Source organism: Ruditapes philippinarum, unplaced genomic scaffold (assembly GCF_026571515.1).
Source record: "Ruditapes philippinarum isolate M1 unplaced genomic scaffold, ASM2657151v2 ctg3423_1_1_1_1, whole genome shotgun sequence".
Classification (NCBI taxonomy): Eukaryota; Metazoa; Mollusca; class Bivalvia; order Venerida; family Veneridae; genus Ruditapes; species Ruditapes philippinarum.
In genome coordinates this window covers 59,047-80,077 of record NW_026867151.1, presented here as the reverse complement: position 1 = coordinate 80,077, position 21,031 = coordinate 59,047, and the positions used below count along the sequence as shown (strand labels likewise).

The 21,031-nt window shown below is 34.2% G+C and overlaps 2 protein-coding genes across 3 annotated transcripts; one reads left to right on the top strand and one right to left on the bottom strand.

Annotated features, from left to right (window-relative positions):
• Positions 1-512: 512 nt before the first annotated feature.
• Positions 513-20,035, bottom strand: LOC132735031 (interferon-induced protein 44-like). 2 transcript variants are annotated; one of them, XM_060721923.1, is made up of 7 exons: positions 19,849-20,035; positions 5,626-6,152; positions 5,010-5,059; positions 4,407-4,604; positions 3,037-3,183; positions 2,099-2,270; positions 513-1,675 (listed from the first exon to the last, which is right to left on the bottom strand). In XM_060721923.1, the coding sequence occupies exons 2-7, from the start codon at positions 6,149-6,151 to the stop codon at positions 1,374-1,376; spliced, it is 1,395 nt and encodes a 464-aa protein (XP_060577906.1). In that variant the 5' UTR covers position 6,152; positions 19,849-20,035; the 3' UTR covers positions 513-1,373. The 2 variants fall into 2 exon arrangements, with proteins under 2 accessions (XP_060577906.1, XP_060577907.1); XM_060721924.1 differs by lacking the exon at positions 19,849-20,035 and adding an exon at positions 7,704-7,775.
• LOC132735041 (PE-PGRS family protein PE_PGRS33-like) lies at positions 12,317-15,324 on the top strand. The gene is made up of 2 exons (XM_060721940.1): positions 12,317-12,431; positions 13,089-15,324. Exons 1-2 carry the CDS (start codon positions 12,332-12,334, stop codon positions 15,212-15,214), a joined length of 2,226 nt encoding a protein of 741 aa, XP_060577923.1. The 5' UTR covers positions 12,317-12,331; the 3' UTR covers positions 15,215-15,324.
• Positions 20,036-21,031: the final 996 nt, after the last annotated feature.

Sequence of the window (21,031 nt, the reverse complement as noted above, 5' to 3'; positions counted from 1 at the left end):
GAGTACTTCCAAAATGTTTGTATGAGAGAAATATGTTAGTAAATTACCTTAGAAAAGAATGGTGTATACAAACGAAAAAAACAACACATATTTTAAATAGCGGAATAACATTTTGTTCCGGAAAATTATATTCTGTTACATGTAACGTTCAATTTTAATGTGTGTGTGTGTGTGCGTGTGCATGTGTGAAATACATTGTACAGAGACATTCTATGTTACAAATCTATCGAAAATCGACCATTAGACTATAAAAACTATAAAAGAATTACTGTAACAGTTGATAAATCTAATAAAAATAGTTTGTCAAGACAGTGCTTCCTACCATTTAATGAAAATCTGACGGAGACCCAAATTTTAATAAATCCACTTACTATCTATCCTTTTTCAAACGAAATAAACGAACAATTAAGGCCATGATAATATAAAATATATTATTTATTTACACGCTCCTTTGATGAACATGTTATAATGTTGTTGTAACATTTTTAATATGATATTTTTAAAAAGTCGAATAACATGCACGTTTTATTTATATACTTTTCGCAGACAACATGTGATATTAATAAAGTTAGGCATAGCAATATGGATGCAGATTTTAGACAGCAAGGCATTGAAATAATGATGGAGCTAAAGAGACAGTAAGACAAATAAATATGAATGGAGATATAGAAATAGTAAGTAAGGCATATAAATATGGATGGATATATAGAGATAGTAAGTAAGGCATATAAATATGAATGGAGATAAAGAGATAGTAAGTAAGGCATATAAATATGGATGGATATATAGAGATAGTAAGTAAGGCATATAAATATGAATGGAGATAAAGAGATAGTAAGTAAGGCATATAAATATGAATGGAGATAAAGAGATAGTAAGTAAGGCATATAAATATGGATGGATATATAGAGATAGTAAGTAAGGCATATAAATATGAATGGAGATAAAGAGATAGTAAGTAAGGCATATAAATATGGATGAAGATATAGAAAAAGTAAAGCATATAAATATGGAAAGAGCTTTAGAGATAGTAAGTAAGGCATATACATAAAGATGCAGATATAGGGATAGTAAAGCATAGAAACATGAATGGAGGTATAGAGATAGTGAAACTTGGGATAAAGAGATATAGAAAATAGAAATCTCAATGTAGACATCGACCTTTATCAATTAAATTCAGTAATATTTTCTATGTAGTCATGCAAATAGAAAAACATTATCCCTGCAAGAATAATATAATAGTAAGAGGGTAAGAGTATATCTTGAATGAGTTAACTTTTAATTTTCTGGAACATATGTCTATCTTATCCTAGAACTTGGGTGTAAGTTCTTATTCATTATTTCCTTTTTTGCCAGGGTTAATATTCTGCACGTTAATCATCTGAGTGATTGTTTTTATCATCAGATGAATCTAAAAGATTTAACATATAGTCATCAGTTGCACGTAGAATCTGCTGCATCGCTCGCAGTGCTACAATGCTTATTGTATCTTTTGTATTGATTTCTTTTTCATAATTTTTCACAGGGAGAACATGGTTTCTAGAAATGCCGAAAATCGTAGCAACATTGTCAATAAGTTCTTTGACCGAAGCACTGCGGAATACTGTTGATGCATCTTCTTTGACGTGGAAACATACCTTGTCTATCTTTGTAACGATAACTACCTGCGATAAACCTGAAATTGAATTAAATTGCGATTGGTCCATTATTGGAATACTCGCCGTTTATCGTAGCGTTACGGCGCCCAGCATGAAATGATACTGAAAAAAAAAATACCGATAGGTATAGAATTCTACATATTGTTTTTTAATTTATATTTCCTTTTAAATGTACACGTGTAGTCTACAGCCGATCAAGTCAAAGCCCGGGACCGCTTTGATATCCACGGCTATTATAATGCTTCCGAAATATACGAGTTGAGCCGATGTTTGACGATTGATGCTTGACAATATTGGGCATCTTCCAATTAAAACATATAAACTGTGTTTTGTTAATAAAAGTTATTTGATATTAGTAAAACGTTGGAGATGTATATACTGTTCTAGATTTCTGGTCAACATCTTCTAATACATTTTGCATTAATTGTAAACCATTGTACCTTTCCGACGGACTTTTGCTTGTAGACTTTTTATTTTCTCTACCATTTTCGCAGACAATTCTGTAGCTGAAGTCCCGTCGACGACGAAGCAGACGCAGTGAATCTTATTGCTTGGTGTAGGGGTCGTAACAAATCCGTATGTTTCCGGCGAAATTGGAACGGAGGGGTTAAACTGTAAAAATAATTTCGTGAGATTAAAGAACATGCATCTTTAATACATGTATCTAATCATTTCAATATAAATATAACAGAATAAGAAAAATCGTAAAATGGTCTTATACATCGTATATAAGCCCATGCGAACGGTCTTAGATAACATATGACGTGTATCGTTCAATTGAAAATTCGTAAAAAAAACAAAGCAAAAAGATATGCTAAAGTCTAACAAGTTTGGGTTTAAATAGTTAGTTTGGTACAGCCATTTTGAAAAACTCTTGGTTCTTTATTTAAATTTCCTGGGAGGCTTTTTTGAAATTCATACATCCACTTTCATAAATTTCCATCTTAAAATAAAGTACAAACGACAACTGTGATTAAATATTCCCAACTAACAAGCCTCTACACGTGTATCATTGAAACTTGCACAAGTGATTTGTACGCATGTCGTAAACATGTAAGTAACCCCTGGTTCTATAGATACACATTTTCCCATGCTTTCAATAATTATAACTATTACATGACCGATTATAACTTTTCACCCAAAGGCCGACCACTTATAATCAGTACTGGCCCTCTGAAATCTAATGTTTACATATTTTCAAATATTGCGTCATTAATCAAGCCAGCTGAGAAAGCGCAAGTCATCAGGCCAATGTTCAATTCATGATACGGCCGATACCTTGGTCAAACACCGCAATGGAAACCTCTAAATAGTAAGCCATGTATCATTTATATGCTTTAAATATTAAATGTTCATCATGATATAATATAAATCACACCTCGTATCCGTTTGGTACATTGCCGTCTATCAAGTAACCAAGCTCTTGGGCGTCAATACCTTGATTTTCTTCAAGTCCACGTGTGTCACACAGTTTGAATTTCATTGGTTGCGTAATGGCAGACCCTCGAACCCGATACATATTATACTGTAATGGACAACACAATGACAGCATTATAATACTGTATCTTCTAGTGAGTGATTTGACAACTAAAATATAACTGTAAAATTAAGAAATTTCACAAAACACGAAACTTTGAATGCTCTAGCGTTCTTAGCGTCATTACTCACTGAATTTTGTCATATGGTGGCTGATTTGTTACACGTTTGCGCGTTGCATTGTCGCTAGCGACAACACAACAAATATCGTTTTCATCTTTTTTTGGGCCGATCGCTAATGTTGAAAGAACTTGGGCCCAACCCTTTTGCTATTTGTTATTTCGAAATCAAGTTTGTTTCTCTGTATATTTTCCTGTATATATTAGCAATACAATATGATTAAACTAAAACCTTTTCGTCTTGTCGCTGCGAAACGCGCTAAACTGCGGCGCGTTGTCGCAATTTTGCGCTGTCGCTTGGTTGATTTCTTATCGTGCTGTCGCATGGCTCGTTGTCGCGAGCATTAAAACACTAATAAGCCAATTCTTCCATTTGAATCAAGTGACAATGTGTCATCTCGCGACAATGTGACGCGCAAAAGTGTAACAAACCAGTCACCATAGTTTCATGCTTTAACCTCTGACATGATTCATAGTTCATCTACCGGATTACAATATCAATGTCTATCAAGGGTATGTACAGCCAACGGAATATTGCTCTATAACAGTAGTGTATATATTATCTTCGGTAGCATAGTTAAAGTAAACATGAACTAACAGTATTTTATAGTAGTCTATGACAGTTAATGAGGACTTCTCACAATATCAAAGGTTGCACATACTTTTAAAACATTATTTAATTTTCAACACTTAGAATTAAAAAGTTTTGAAAATCAATAATTATGATTTTACGAGAGAAAAGAAATATCGGGAGTTTGTATAATTATGTTGCTTTTTTGATATTAAGAAAATCTTGCGAGTTTAGAACTTAAGATCCCTTAGCAAACATTAACAAAAGTAGATATATTGTATAATGGGATAGATCGAGTCTGTCCATGAGAGATCCAGCAAGGTACAGCATCCCTCCTGAAAGACCGACTAGCATCGGCTTTTAAATTAGTTTCAACAGTAATTTAACAAGCAATAAATGCATGTGAACACAAATACAGTAGATCTAAATCTCACATCCCCTTTAACATTAGTAATAACAATGTAACTAAATAATTCATTGCTGTATTTAGTGTTAAAATCAAATATTAAAAATAAAAATAACCTTTGTTGTAATGCTAAACTCTGCACTGCCACAAATAGCCTGTTCAGTGGTATGTCCACGGAAGCAAGACGCAATCGTGTTGAAGAAACTTGACTTTCCGGCACCAGTAGGTCCGAGGAGAAGAATGTTGGCAGATTTTAGACCGACCCCTTGAGGAGGGGACCAATTTTCGAGGTCATGTTTTAGCTTGTCCAGGTCCTTTAACAGATTAATGACTTTTTCAGGAACTCTTAAACATGTTATTTTATTTTGTGAATTTAAAATAAAAATACAAATGTAAAAAAGTCCTTTGTATATTGTGTTAACGTGTATTTTAATGCGTAAACAGTTAAAATGTATGTACACCTTAAAGTAAGCACAATTCAAAAAAAGGATTTATTTGAAAGAATTTTCAATGTAGTAATGCATGTGTATTCCTTGCACATGAAGTAAAATACCTGAAACAACCATTTTCATACAGAACGTAGACAGTCATAATTCAACAACTTGAAGATGAAACTTGAATGGCATTTAACATTGGAATAAAACATATAAGTTTTTTTTCTTAATTCTTATCGACGTTTTCTACAATTTTATCATAAAATATTATTTTTACATATAAACCTGTTGTTCCCAGCCGCCTATATCCCTCCAAACAGGCACAAGCACCGAATCTACAATAAAATCAAAATGGAGTGTGATCATTGGAAGATTTCATAGAACTATAAAATTCTGTTCTAGCAATGCGCGAAACTTATTTTGGTTTAATAACATTTTATTGTATGATTTTACAAACAATGTACAATTTCACAATTTCTTAGACATAATCGTCAAGTGTACATACAAAAGGGTAGTGCCAAAAGTTACACTGACACGATTAATGTCAAATGAAAACACTCCTGTTTTAATGTTGGAGAAATACAAGTGCCATTTCGTGTGATAATTATGGCATGTGCGGTAATAATTATGGCATGTGCGGGCACCTGAGAAAACCTTCGGCGTTTCGTGAGCTTGTCGGATATCATTCTGTCTACTAGAAATAGTCCAAAAATCCTGGCTTGGTTCGAACCAAAAGCGACACAAGGCGCAAATAATTGTAAAATGTCAGCGACCTTAACCAGTCGCACAGGGAGGTTCCTGGTATTTCATATAATTATGTTTGACTTATTACATAACTGCTTTTTTGATATGATAGATCTTATTTCTATCGAGAGTCAAATTTATTCTAATAAACACATACCCGTTACACTGTAGACCTCCAATTCACTGAATGTGACGATGTTGTTTGTAAGCTCTTCAACCGAAATTTCTGTCATGTCGTACGAATAACCAAACTTATAACTCGCATTTGTTGGGTAAGTGCTATTTGTTTCAGTGACTGTTCCGCTGAACGTACACAAATCATAACCGCCTCCAAAAACTGGGCCATAGCCTACATTGCAATATATTGCTTTATCGGGCACCTTAACAGCAAACTTCGAAGGATCTGTCTTTCCGTTTTGTTGAAGTCGAAACAGAAATGCACGATCATCCTTCACGTACTGTCCTGATGATGACCAGCTTTTCTCTGTGTATCCGCCATAAATTGTACCTGCAACGTCATATACGATGGTGACAGTTGGTCCTCGGTCATTGCAGAGTTGATGGAAAGTTGCAGAATTTGCCCCGTCCTTCGAAAAGCTATATAACAAACGAAATTCCTTTTTGTATTCTTGTATGTATGTCAGTAACTGCTTTTTCTGTGAAAGTGTAAGTTTTCCAGCCATCCTGAATATTTAACAGAAATACTGGTTACATATATAATAAACATTTAAAGTTACACTGTTAAACATCAGTGATCCAACATGCCAAAAAGACTCAATTTAGCCTTCAACCAGGACCCCTGCATACTCGATTGAGCGACGCGGGCGGACTTAATTGACGATACGTAGGAAAATGAATGTAAAAAATCATACAGTCGGGACATTTATTTGTGACATTATATAGCCTGTACATTTATTCATAACATTGTGTAGCCAGTACATTTATATACATGTATATTGCTTTGTAGCAAGTACAATTGTTTATAATATTGTGTAGCCAGTGCATGTATTAATTATATTGTGTAGTCAATACATTTATTTATATACTGTGTAACCAGCTGTGCATCATGTTTATGTAGTACATACATATTAACATCGTGTTGCCAGTACATTTATTCATAACATCGTGTAGCCAGTACATTTATTCAAACATTGTGTAGCCAGTACACTTATTTGGAGTAATTTAACATTGTGTAGCCAATACACTTATTCTTAAGTAATTTAACATTCATTAGCCAATACACTTATTCACAAGTATTTTAACATTGTGTAGCCAATACACTTATTTATAAGTACTTAAAAATTGTGTAGCCAATACCCTTATTCATATATTCATAGGTAATTTAACATTGTGAAGCCACAAATTGTGTAGCCAATACATCTATTCGTAAGTAATTTAACATTTTGTAGCCGATACCCTTTTTCATAATTAATTTAACATTGGGTAGCCAATACACTTATTCGTAAGTAATTTAACATTGCTTAGTCAATACCTTTATTCATGAGTATGTATAATACCTTTGTCCATAAGTAATAAGTAATTTAACATTGTGTAGCCAATACCCTTATTCATAAGTATCTAAATTGTGAATCCAATAACTCATTCAAGTAATATAACATTGTGTATCCAGTACCCTTGTTCGTAAGTAATTTAACATTCTATAGCCAATACATGTATTCATAACATTATGAATGGCTGTAGCCAGTACACTTACTCATAAATTTTGTATTAATAATTCTGTGTTACATGTACCAGTACTTTTTTGAAAATCTGGAGACAAAAGATCAACTTTTCATTTTGTATATTGTTTTAAAATACATAAAATTTTCCCTCTTATCAAGTGCACACTTTCTTTATCGAGGGCGTTCTTCCTTCTTAACTTTATCTCTATATACATGTTATCTTCAATTTATTATCATCTGCATCAATTACTATGTAAACTTTTATGGCTGTAAACATTAAGAATTTATATACTTCAATATATGCGATGTGTTTGTTACATGTTACTTTTTTGTATACATGTTTATTAAATGTTACTCTCTTTCAATATATATATGTTTGTTAAATGTTACTTTCTTTGAAAAATAAAAGGAAATGAAATAATAACAAAAACTCTTCGTATTATATAATGTAACATTCAGTAAGATATGACAAATGAATAAAGAAAGTTGTGAATCATGTTCATAACAAATAAAACACAAAGTAGAAAACATTTTTAAAAAGGGGTGAAATTACCTTAAGCGTTAATTTGACAGTAATTTTACCCAAAATAGTCCTATCCAATCTATTTACAGTGGTAAGTTTCATATTACTATTATCTATTCGGAATATTTACATCTGTGATAATCATTTAACACGTCAGCGACCACTAAATTTTTCGACTGAGCAGGCAGATGATAAATCTTTGACGAGGCAAATACAAAATGTATGATCAAAATGATGACGAAAAAATTATTCATTGATAAACTTTGAAAAGAATATATTTTATGTTAAAATCAAACATCTTTGAAAAAGTACGTCCTTTATGTTACGTCATTTCATTCACTTTCTTTACATGTTTTACATAATTTTACATCTTCGTGTTTTACTATGTTTCTTTTTTGGAAAATGATACGTACATTTTAAAGCGGTACAGTGAACTTTTAAATTAATAATGTCATATTTATAGGTTTAAACCCTTAAAACAAGTATTGTAACTGTAAAAGAAACTGTAAGTTTAAAACCCTAGAACATATATTGAGACTATAGGTTTAAACCATTAGAACAAATGTTGCAACCATAGGTTTAAACCCTTAGAGCAAGTATTGTTACTAGGTTTAAACCCTTAGAACAAACATTGCAACTATATGTTTAAATCCTTAGAACATGTATTGGTACTATAGGTTTAAATCCTTAGAGCAAGTATTGCAACTATAGGTTTAAATACTTAGAACCCATATTTAAACTGTAGGTTTAAACCCTTAGAACAAGTATTGCACCCTTAGAACGGGTAGTGCAACTTTAAGGTTAAACACTTAAAACAAGTATTAAACAACGTTACTTTTTTTACAAGACAACAGGTTTAGTTTATCAACTGAAGTTTACGCGAAAGAAATGTGAATAGGTTGCACAAAAATGGCTTTTATAGTTGAAATTAAATGGAAACGATGAAATGAAAAGGTTTTAAAAGTATATCATATCAAACAAAGAGAGCCGAACCTTTAAATAATGTACATGTCACGGTTCAGAACTGTTCACTAATTAGGGGAGAAGATGTGTGAGAGCTCGGATAGTCGGTAGAGCCGCGGAACGGTATTCTAAGTATCCCCGGTTCGAGTCACGGTCAGGATGCACATTTTTCTCCTCTAATTAGTGAACAGTTCTGAACCGATCAGGTGTAAGTTATAACTGCACAAGGCATATGTACATCATAACCGTAAATGTACAGTGATTCTGTACAACATAATTACACAACACTACTGTACACTATGAATATTTAATACAAATGTACATACCAACTGTACAACGCAATTGTTCACTTTAACTGTACAAAAATTGTAAAATAAGACTTTATAATTCAATTGTATACACCACTTGAACGGTGCAACTTTTCACCAGAACTGTAAAAAATTGTAAAATTCGACTGTATAAGAGAACTGTTCACCAGAACTGTACACAGGTTGTAAAATTCGACATTATTAAAGAACTGTTCACCAGAACTGTACAAAAGTTGTAAAATGCGACTGTTGTAAAATTCGACAAAGTGTTCAAGGCTACAACTGTTCATAATAACTGTATAACATAACTGTATACCACAACCAAAAAATACAAGTAAGTGTACAGCACACAACTGTTCAATATAACTGTATCTAAAACGTTAACTGTACATGCACTATATAATTATACAACTGTATAACATACAACTTTTCAACATAACTGTACAACATAATTGCTAGTTAGTGACTATAGTTAGCCTTATTATATAGTTGAATATCATTTTGTAAACAAAGCCGAAAGTCGCTAAATAAGTAAGACCCCTAAAGCATAAATAGATAAACAGCGCGGATACCTTAGGTGACCCACGCATTATTATAAAATATATTTACTAACACATAAAGTTTACACATGAACTACATGGCCATTTATCACTTTAGTTTACTATCATGCATTTCTTTGCGGGCAAAAAAATAAGTCACGACTTCTTAATATCTCGTTTTGATAAGGGAATGAGAAGAGTTTGTCGTAAATGTTAGTAGTTAAAATAACTATTACATTTGTATAACGCGGGAAATAAGTTAATAAGTTAAGAAAAATCGTCATTTGTTCCTTTTTCTGTACTAAATGAAAAAAGAAGAAAAAAAGAAGTAGTAGAAGAAGAAACAGGGAGAGTACTCGCATACTGAGCTCTAACTACACATCTACATGTAGAAATGGGTGATAATTTAGTTTGAAATAATCATTTAACGTATATCCCAGAAGAAACGTAATATTACTCTGTACATGTACCGCAGACTAGGAGAAGAAAATTGCACATGCCTTTGTTTAATGAAATGATAAGCTAGATAAGTAGATAAGTGACTTTATTAGGGATGATGATAATAATGATAATAATAATAATAATAATAATAATAATAATAATAATAATAATAATAATAATAAAAATAATTATGATGATGATGATGATGATAATGATGATGATAATACGAGTATATGCATTTTTTTCATTCAAAAACAAAAAACATAGATTTCCAAAACGTTAGACTAACGCTTGAGCCGGTGCAAAAGCCAGTGCTAGGGGTGTATGACAGATTTTGAAAATGACATTGTCTCTCATGAACGGACTCGACAAAACCGATCGATATCTCGAAGGATCTCCTCTGTTTCATGTTTTTATTTCATCACACATATATCTAAGCGTAAAAACGAAATCAATGTACATTGTCCTGCATGTCTGGGGAATACATTATATACAATGCCTCTTCTTTGTGAGCCTTTATATATTTTAACTTACATCTTGCTTGTGATAACCGGAAGTACACTCGTTTATACACTGTGATATATTTCTATATTGTTTTAGACGAGAAACTTTTATGTCCCTCGGTCTGTATTAAGTTATATTTTATTTCAAAAAAGAGGAAAACTAGTAAATCTTATGACCTCGCACTTGTTACTCTTAATTACAAATAATTATCACCGCTGAGACGGTCATTTATTTTGTGTAATTAATTACACACATATTGCTTCTAGGGTCGAGGTTTGGTTTGTCACGTGACCAGGGTTTCTCATTTGCGCCTCAAATGAATAGTGGACAGTTGTGGGTTGATACTCGTTACATAAGGTTGGTACCTTTTTATATTCAACTATTATTTCAAAATAAAAGAATGAAGGAAATAATTTAAAAGGGAATATCAGATTTTTTTGGATGTTTGTGTTGTTTTTCCTCTATTTTATATATTGATAGAATTGGAATGAACGTCAAATTAAGGTGAAAAAGTACTATGTTCCATCTGTCAAAGTGCTTGTGTTTCTCAATTATTCTATCTTTTTACAAGAACAAAAATACCTAACAAAATTACAAAATTAAAAAGGATTTTAATTTTAGTTCATTCACGGTAAATAAATAAATACATAAAAAATATTGTAAAGCGAAAAAAACAAAACGAAACAGAGTAACAATGATGTTAAATTATTCGACAATTATTCGACGCATTTTTCTTCAGCGCAGTACATTTCTAAATTCTAGAATAGCAATATTTTGTGCCAAATATTACTGAAGTTATAATTATACTATTTCTTATTCTTTAAATTTTGCAAAAATGTTTCTCGGAGTGATATTATTCTTTCCTGTGACTCTATTTCATACAATGTTCATAGTTTGAAATTCAGTGTAGACTCTATTGGCAATTAGCAAAATAGTTTCGTTTCCTTTGGCCATTTACAAATGTAAACAAAAATACTAGCCAAGACAGTTAAATACGTAAACATATAAAACCGTATATACAAAACAATAAAGCACAAAACAAACAAATACTATAACATCAGAAGGCAGGTAGTAAATAGAAAATTCAATACCGAGAGGTTATTTATTATCATTATTATTATTATCATTTTTCTTGTTATTATTATTATTATTATTGTTTTTGTTGTTGTTATTGTTGTTGTTGTTGTTGATGTTGTTGTTGTTGTTGTTGTTTTGAGTTATAAAAGATAAGAGATTTCCAATCAGTGCCTGTTTTGAATGGTCAATTATTAGCACGCAGCAAAAGCGAAAGTCTCCATTTTAGGATTAGCTTGTTTCTTTTTAAACGAATACTAACAACGGGATCTTTAATTAAAAGGTGGTAAATTTTTTAACTGTTCGTGTTGAATTAATTGTTCTGGTGGGATTCGGAAGTCGATCGCACGAACACGAAACACGGAACATTCAAGTTTTACTTGTGGAGAAAGACTTTCGATGGCATGGAAATACCAACTGCCTTTCCAAAAGTTAGATCGATACAGTAACCAATTTTTAGTGATGTAATTAAAATAGCATTAATTAAACTGCACGAGTCAGATTCAATTTTGACCACATAAAATGTTTCATATGGTATTTGTATAAAACACGCCTTTGTTAAGATGAAATATGTTAGGTTTGTGTTTTATCTAAGATTGGAAAAGTGTTATACTGCCATCATTTTAATAGTATTTTTCTGTATTTGTATTCAGTGTTAATTATTTTAAGAAAACGCGTGTAAGAAAATATTTGAATAAAAACCAGTTTCTCTGAAAAGAGGATTTAAACCAGAGTGTATCACCTCAGAAAATGAGTTAAATTTAAACTCATAATAAATGTATAATATGTGAAGTCCTCTTTTGTTTCTATTTCCAGTTTATAAATCATTATGATGTATGCGTGGCTAGTTGTTACAGTGGTTGCCTCGAGCGCAACGTGCACACTATCTCAGGCCACAAAACAAAACGCCCCGACACATGTGCCGAGACGTAAGTTATTAACATAATTATTTCAGCATTTAAATAATTATGTATATTAGTGTGACGATTCACAAAATTTAACAATGTTTATTGAACGCATATAAAAGGGCACCTGGCAGTCAAAATATTACAGACAAAAACAAAAACTAATGAAAACCAGATATTTATACGGTGCTCCGAAATATAAATGAGCCGCGTCAAGACAAAACCAACATAATGAGTTTGCGACCAGCATGGATCCAGACCAGCCTGCGCATCCGCGCAGTCTGATCAGGATCCATGCTGTTTGCTATCAGTTTCTCTACTTGCTATAGGGTTTGCAAGCGAACAGCATGGATCCTAATCAGACTGCGCGGATGCGCAGGCTGGTCTAGATCCATGCTGGTCGCAAACCCACTATGTTGGTTTTGTCGTGACGCGGCTCAAATATTTATTGTATACGTTTTTAACGTGGTAACAACGACAAGTCTGACCTAAGTTCAAGAAATTTTACCCTCTTTTTACATTTCAAAACATGTCTTTTACTCGAAACCCACTACGAAATATTACCAGTATCTATATGTGATATCGACGAGGCATGCCTTCGATTGAAAAATATATAAATTGAATATATCATATTCAAGAATGTTGTCTCACCGTAACCATAAAATGTAAATTACATTCCAGGTTGTTTCCTTGATAAGGCTCCTGGAAGATGTAATGATTATCAAAGAAATTACTATTTCAACTTGACTGCCGGACATTGCCAACCATTTGTTTACGGCGGCTGCGCCGGAAATTGGAACAGATTTACCTCCCTTTCCGAATGTCAAAGAACATGCACATGCGCAATACCTCCAGAAACTGGACCATGTAGAGGTCATATTAGGAGATGGTTTTACAGTCCCGAAGACGGTTGTTGCAGACCCTTTATATACGGTGGGTGTGGTGGAAACAGAAACAGGTATGCAACATGGACTGAATGCAGTGAAAATTGTGGCTATCCAACTGCTGATAGTAGCTGGTGGACATGGGGTGCCCAGTGGGGAAATGGGTCGTCTGGGCAATCAACAGGACAAACATCTGGATCGAATTCGTCTGTTACAGGTTACACGAGAAATGATTTCATGCGGGACTGGATGTTATGGAGTTTACTATCTGGAGGTGAAGGTTTTGAGATGGAAGATATTGCAACTGTGATTGGTCAAGCACATATACTTGGTTTAGGAAATTCAATGGCAGGAGCTGGAAGTGCAGGAACTGGTTTTGGACTTGGATCTCAAATGTTCGGCCAAGAAGGTGCCAACGGGTTTGGTGCAGCTTTAGGCGGAAGTGCAATGCAAGGCTCAGGGTTTGGTAATTTAGGACCAGCATATCAAACCCGACCTGGATCATTCACACCACTTGGACACGTAGGCTCAGAAGCTAATCTAATGAATGGTGAGTTCAGTGAAAGCATGGCGAGCGCCAATGCCGCGTGGAATCAACTGGAAGCAGCTGGTTTAGTAGGTGGCACACAACGTTCGGGAATTCAAAGCCAGGGCTCGATGGGTCAGAATGCAAACAGTAATTCAAACTGGGGTTTTGACGGTCAAAATATAAATGCAGGACTTGGGCAAAGGTGGGGAGAGGCATCTGGCTCAGGAATGTTTGGATCCATGCAGGGTGGCATGTCAGGATTCGGGAATGTAGGAACATCTGGAGCAAGAAACCCTGACATTTCAAATTCTATTGCAGCTGAAATGTCCGGACAAGGTAGTTGGGGTTCACACGGTATTGGCCAATTTAATCCAAGAAATGGTGGATTTTCGGGACGGGGTGAGGCAAGTTGGGTGCACGGAGAAGGACAGTGGAACAGAGGTGCGTCACCTTCTAAAAATATTTTTGATATTGGATGGGGTGCCTTAGGACATAGGGGATTCGGACCAGTGAGTTCCAATCCAAAAGAGGTCGGAAACACAGCAATAGAAATTCTGCATTTGATAGGCCAAATTGGGCGAGGTGCTTTAGGACCATCGGATTTAATAAATTTAGGGACAAGGTACGGAGCTGTAAGTCCAACGGGACATGTTGATATCAATTTACTAGCTACAAGACTGGTTTCTGAGTTGCAAGGACCACGAGGAGAAATGAATATGGCACGTTTAAAAGGTGTCGCGCAGAGGCTTGGTGCCTTGGATAGTAATGGTAATATAAATTTACCACACCTTGTCAGAAGCATTTCCGGATCACTCTCCAGTAGAGGACTAGGAAACAATGGCGTTCCATCTCTTGATGAGTTTAATTGGCTTGGGTCCCAAAAAGGATCGACAGGCTTAGGAAGCAGCGGGACAGGACAAAGAGGATCGACAGGAGGTGTGAACAGAGAAGGCGGACCACTTTTAGGCGGGGGAAGAAGTGGGAGTTTAATGAAGGAAGGTTTTGGAACAAGAGGAATAGAAGGGATTTTTCCATCACAGGGAGGAGGTGTGAGTAGAAGTAGACTGGGTATGAGGGGAGCCGGAGGCGGTCGAGGTATAGAAGGAGGAGCTGTAGGTGGTATAAGTGGGGCTATACGTGGTTTGATGGGAAGAGCTAATAGAGACGGAGCTGGCGGGGCTCATAGAGGTGGTATGGGCGGAGGTCTTAACAGTGGTGTGGGCCGAGTTCATGGAGGTGGAATGGGCGGTTCAAATAGAGGCGGGCCTGGTGGATTTCTTGGAGCTGGTGCAGATGGATTAGGATCTTTTGGCGGTGCGTCAGGCACAGTTGCTGTACAAACGGTTAATGTTAAAGAAGGAAATAGACGAATGGGTTCCTACGGAAAGAAATAAATCCGTATAGTTCATTTTGAAGAACACTTATTTAAAAAGTGTACATAATTTATTTATTGATTTTTTATACAATTATTAACTAGTGAGCAACTGAATATGACGTGATATTCACCGGCAGATGGCATATTGGCCAAGGCAATAGCTAAGGTCAATATGACTTTCTGCCGGTGAATATCACGTCATATTCAATGGCTAGTCAATAATTGTTTTATTGTATAAATAGGCTATGAATTTAAAAAAAATCACAAAAAGTACAATCTTATATACATGTACAAAATTTTTCTCGTTGAAGGGGGGAAGAGATGAGTGCGCTTGCTTATTTCTTCGAAACCAATTTTATTGTTAAATGTAACGCTTCATTACACAGTGTTGTCTTGAGAGCATTACTAATTGTCCGCTTATGGCTAAGTCACCAATGACAAAAGGTCGCCGGTCGTAGTCTATTTCTTCAAAAAAATATCCGGCGACAATTTCATTCATGCGAATTAAAATCGCCCGGTGTTCGAGAATTCGTCAAAGCTGCCGATTTTTTAAAATCGTTAAATTGGGCGGCGGCCTTTTTATTTGTGACCTAGGCATAACTAATTTAATTAAATATAGAGAGTGGTCGTTTGATTAGAGGTATCGAAGGGTTTCCTTATTGTGTATGTATTTTGTCGTCGGAAAATTTCATTTTCCGCCTTAATTCTTTTGAAATGACAATTAAATGAAACGATTTATCTAAAACTAACATATTTAATATTTGGAAAAGCTTAAAGTTGCTTATACATAAAAATAATGCTTATTTGTATGGCTATAAATTATATCAAACATAAGAATAAGTATCATTTGATTAAGATCAATTTCTAAAACCTGTAAAATTAATTTTGTAATATGTTTTACACAAGTTTTATCCATCATAAAAACAGATCTAGCTCCAAAACATACATGTATAATAAAGAATATAATAACCATAAATTTTGTCGTTTCATTTGTCGATGATTTACGTGATAATGGATGAAAATGTTTACAAAATTGCATTCTCGTATTTCCCAGGAAGTTGTTGGCGTCAATTATATGTGTTATATTTTTAGATAATGCATCAAGTAGTTGTTCTGTCACCTTTTCATCTGTTATTATCTTATTGATTCATTAGACACTTTAGAACTTTCCGTGTAATTGATACAGATGGCATTTTTCGTTATTTTGACATACATAAAACGTACAATTTTGGTAATAACTGCAATACTGACAGACAAATAAATGTGTTTTCATAAATGTACGTAATCAAGTCATTTCCTAGCAAAATTTTGTTTTCAGCAAAGCCGCAATAAATAATGATATAGTGTTGTCGTCATCCGTTATTACAAAGTTAAAATTATCGATTCAAGTGGAAAAGTTTCCATCAAAGATTTTTTTTTTTAAATTTTAGAATCAATGATAAACAACTGTTGAAATTTTCATGTCGTATGTCATCTGCTACACTGTTGGTTAGAAAGGAGGACATATTCTATAAAATAAATGCCAGGTGTAAAATTAATACACTTCTTTGTAAAATCGAAATGGCAATTAACAAATTAACACAAAAATTGTTATAGAGTTATTAGATTAATTTATTTGCTGGATAGTTTCTTTAAAAATGTTCTATTTTTTTACAAGGAGATGTTTCCGTATAAATTTTGTTATCATATTGTTACATTTTCCCAAATGACAAACATATTGATCAGTATTGAGAAAAAAAAACATCATCGTTATTTATTTCAAAAGAGAATGTTTTAAACTAGAAATCATAAAAATTCATCAATTTCAATCATAGCCTTATTTACAAATGCTTAGTCGAATACATTCAAATACGTTCGATGCATGTCAAACTATGAAAGGAAACATAATTGGAGACACTAAGGGCATTAAATCATTTTAAGTAGATGGATGGCTTTAGGAGGATTGGAAACAAAAAAGATTGATATTTTTATTGGAATTTTTAGATTGGCAGTAAAATAACAGTTCTTAAGGATGATTATAAATATAGCATCTTGTATTCCATAGAACGACTTTAAAGAGTACTGGTAATCAATTTCCGTCGCTACAATTCTTTTGGAGTCAAAAGCACTAGCTAAATGATCAGAAAAAATAACTACACTGCAAGACAAACAGAGAGCATTCCTACAAACTTAGTGCGACGCGAAGAAAAAAAATGAAAAATACGGAATAAAAACCAATTAAAATGCTAACGGAATTGTATTCAATTAATTCAATCTTCACGCCGAGTATTGATAGTTTGCTTTTTGTGTAATCTAGCAAATTCGATTAGATTCTAAGGAAAATCAGAAATCTTAATTTTCCATCTGTAGCATTCATTAAAGTGGCGTAAACCAATATTTTTCTGGGAAACATAATCTTGCCAATAAACATATTCTAGGAATTGCATTTTTTTCCTTTAAATTTGACTGATTGATATTTCTTGTGGTGGTGTTAAAATACGATCTTCCGTAATGGCCAGCGCGTTTCCTTTGAGAACGAAAAGCGCGAAACATGATAGTACGATGGTGACAGTGCGACAGTACGATGGTGACAGTACGACAGTGCGATGGTGACAATACGACAGTAGGATGGTGACAGCACGACAGTATAATGGTGACAGTAAGACAGTACGATGGTGACAGCACGACAGTACGATGGTGACAATACGACAGTACGATGTTGACAATACGACAGTGCGATGGTGACAGTACGATGGTGACAATACGACAGTACGATGGTGACTCTACGATTGTGACAGTACGATTTTGCGATGATGACAGTACGACAGTACAATGGTGACAATACGAAAGTACCATGGCGAAGCACGACAGCACGATGGTGACAGTCCATACTGTCGTACTGTCATCATCGTAATGTCGTACTTTCACAATCGTACTGTTGTACTGTCAACACCGTACTGTCGTTTTGTCACTATCATACTGTTGTTCTGTCGCCTTCCTGTTAGGCATGCGCATAATTGAAGAAAAAAAACATGGAAGAAAACATTGACCTTGTCATAAAGTTCATTTTAACCATTACCTGATAAACACGTCAATTCCTGTATTGATGAGAGTTGTTTGAAAAATTATTTAGGTCTTCTAAGAAAATACTATATTTTACACACAAAAAATAAGTCAAATACAATTTTTCTAGATTAGGCCTATCTGTTGAAATACAATTATGAAGACACAGATGTACATTTTTATCATAAAATCCTTTATTTATGTAGATAGATTTTGATTCTGCTAACTTTCGATTTCCTTGATAGTTTATCTTTGATAGAATAAGTATAAGTTCTTAGTTTTGCAAACCATGAAGGCGGCAGTTCGATAGTGACAATACAACTGTTCGATGGTGACAGTACGTTGGCAACAGTATGACAGTACAATGGTGACAGTACGATAGTACGACGGTACGATGATGACAGTACGATGGTGACAATACCACAGTAAGATGGACTGTCTTCACCGTACTGTTGTGTTTCTCCATCGTATTGTCATATTATTACCATCGTACTGTCATACTGTCACCATCGTACTGTCGTAATGTCACTATGGTACTGTCACGTTTCGCGCTTTCCGTTCTCAGAGAAAACGCGCTGGCCCAAACAGAACACCGTTTTAAAGAGATGTAACTTTTTTTCTTTTGGAGTATGGAGTATTTGGTATCGTTGGATTCGTATTTCTATCCAATCAAATACTCTATATGATTGTACATAGTTCTAACACAGAGTCAGTAACCTACTGTTCAACAAACATCTAATTATAACTGTCATTTAGCGGTTTTGTTTTAGTTCCACAATCAAATTGCTTATTGGCCGATGAAAGACCATGATTTGCACCACGTGATCAAGTTGCAAAATTTCTGCAAATACAAGATTCCACAAAAAGGACAGCAACCTATATCATAAATATATTGGAAACGGACAAACGCCCTGCCGGACAAAAGCCCTCCCGTCCAAAAATGACAAGGCGGACAAAAATCCCTCCCTTGAAAATGACAGGGCGAACAAAAGCCCTCCCATGAAAATGACTGGACGGACTAAAGCCCTCCGGTGAAAATGACAGGGCGGATAAAAGCCCTCCCGTAATAAGAATATATAATTATGTATGTTCAATACCTGTGTTTTTCCAATGCAATCAACATATTAAAATTGTAACATTATATAAATAACACATGGGTTTGTGGGTAACAGTAAAAATATCATCCCGAGGAAAATACTGTTACCCGAGGCGTAGCCTCGGGTAACAGTATTTTCCTCGGGATGATATTTTTACTGTTACCCACAAACCCATGTGTTATTTATATACTGTTACCTATGTAACAGTACAAAATTTGTAGTCACGTGGTACACTTGCATTAACAGTAAGAATAACTCCCAGAGGCCTATGGGAAATTAACATTACGAAAAAAGTGAGGGGTAATAAATATATTTGTTGTTGTTTGCAATTGGCCTAAGTATGTGTATGAGCTAGAACCATCTTTCATTCAGAATATACCTTTCTGAAATGTTTAACGAGGTAATTTTTACACAAATGTCGTTAAAAACAAAGTCACCTTTAAAAGTAAATGATTTATAATAAATGTCTTTGACTTTTAATTTTAGTTGATTTAAACTTCTTTACATCACTTACCGCTCTTTTAATCTTAAACTTCACATGGGAGTAATCCTTTTCTATTCACATGAATAAATACACTCTTACAGATTTTAGATAGCACTTATTATTTAGATGCCTGTCAGGAATGTCCTCAAGCTACGCATACAGACACGCTTATATAAATGCCATTGGAAAACAAAAATATTTAAGATTACAATATTAATATATTGAGAGAATATAAAAGAGAATACAAACTATTCAACGAACATGGTGACAGCTGTCGCATATACCATTAACATTATGATTATAATCATTATCCCGCTTTTGTTGATGTGATAACAAATGCATATGAGCCGCGTCACGACAAAACCAACATAATGGGTTTGCGACCAGCATGGATCCAGACCAGCCTGCGCATCCGCGCAGTCTGATCAGGATCCATGCTGCTCGCTATCAGTTTTCCTACATGTGATAGAGTTGGTAAGCGAACAGCATGGATCCTGGTCCATGCTGGTCGCAAACGCATTATGCTGGTTTTGTCGTGACGCGGCTCATGTTTTTGTCATTTTCGTTTCCTGCTCACGTATAATGTCGGCCTTTATCTGCTGTATTACAATCTAACTTAGATAATGTATTAAGTGGACGTTATGTCACTTTGCAATCTTCCTGGCCATAATTTCTCTGTTTGATACAGAAGAAATTTGTTGTTTGTTTTTTTTTACTTTGTAAAATAGACCCTTAAAGCTTATGTTGACGTGACAGATATAAATGACTATTCTGGCAAATAATAAAAGAAAGACATTTCTGTCTATTCTCGCCAAGAATAGCACCATAAAACATGTCGCATGTACTGACTGCAATGTTGACATTAAATATGATACAATCTTCCAAAGTTTTCGTCATAATTTTGTAAGGAATTAAAGCTATTAAAAAAACGATGTTTGAATGCTGAATAAATACATGTATCTAAAATTTACTTTTGCAGAACGACAACATTACATATATCCCGGTTGATATAGGTTTATCTTTAAGTTATATGACTGGATAAAAAAATCTATTTTTATTGTCAATCCCATCCATTAAAACAGTACTAGTTCTGTACTTTTTTAATTAAGTGTATTAATGTTTTGAGTAAAGTATAATATTTATGTTACAAACATTTTGAAACACGTAGAATGTAAACTATAACGGTAGCATAAATCATCCATTATATATAAGC

What these genes read in the sequence shown, in the direction of transcription:
- LOC132735031 (XM_060721923.1), bottom strand. Translation starts at nt 6,151, where the DNA reads ATGGCTGGAAAACTTACACTTTCACAGAAAAAGCAGTTACTGACATAC. An exon ending in GGAGGTCTACAGTGTAACGG is followed by an intron (nt 5,060 to 5,625) that starts GTATGTGTTTAT and finishes ATTTTATTGTAG; the next exon opens with ATTCGGTGCTTGTGCCTGTT. An exon ending in ATGTACCAAACGGATACGAG is followed by an intron (nt 2,271 to 3,036) that starts GTGTGATTTATA and finishes TTATTTTTACAG; the next exon opens with TTTAACCCCTCCGTTCCAAT.
- LOC132735041 (XM_060721940.1), top strand. Translation starts at nt 12,332, where the DNA reads ATGATGTATGCGTGGCTAGTTGTTACAGTGGTTGCCTCGAGCGCAACG. An exon ending in CCCGACACATGTGCCGAGAC is followed by an intron (nt 12,432 to 13,088) that starts GTAAGTTATTAA and finishes ATTACATTCCAG; the next exon opens with GTTGTTTCCTTGATAAGGCT.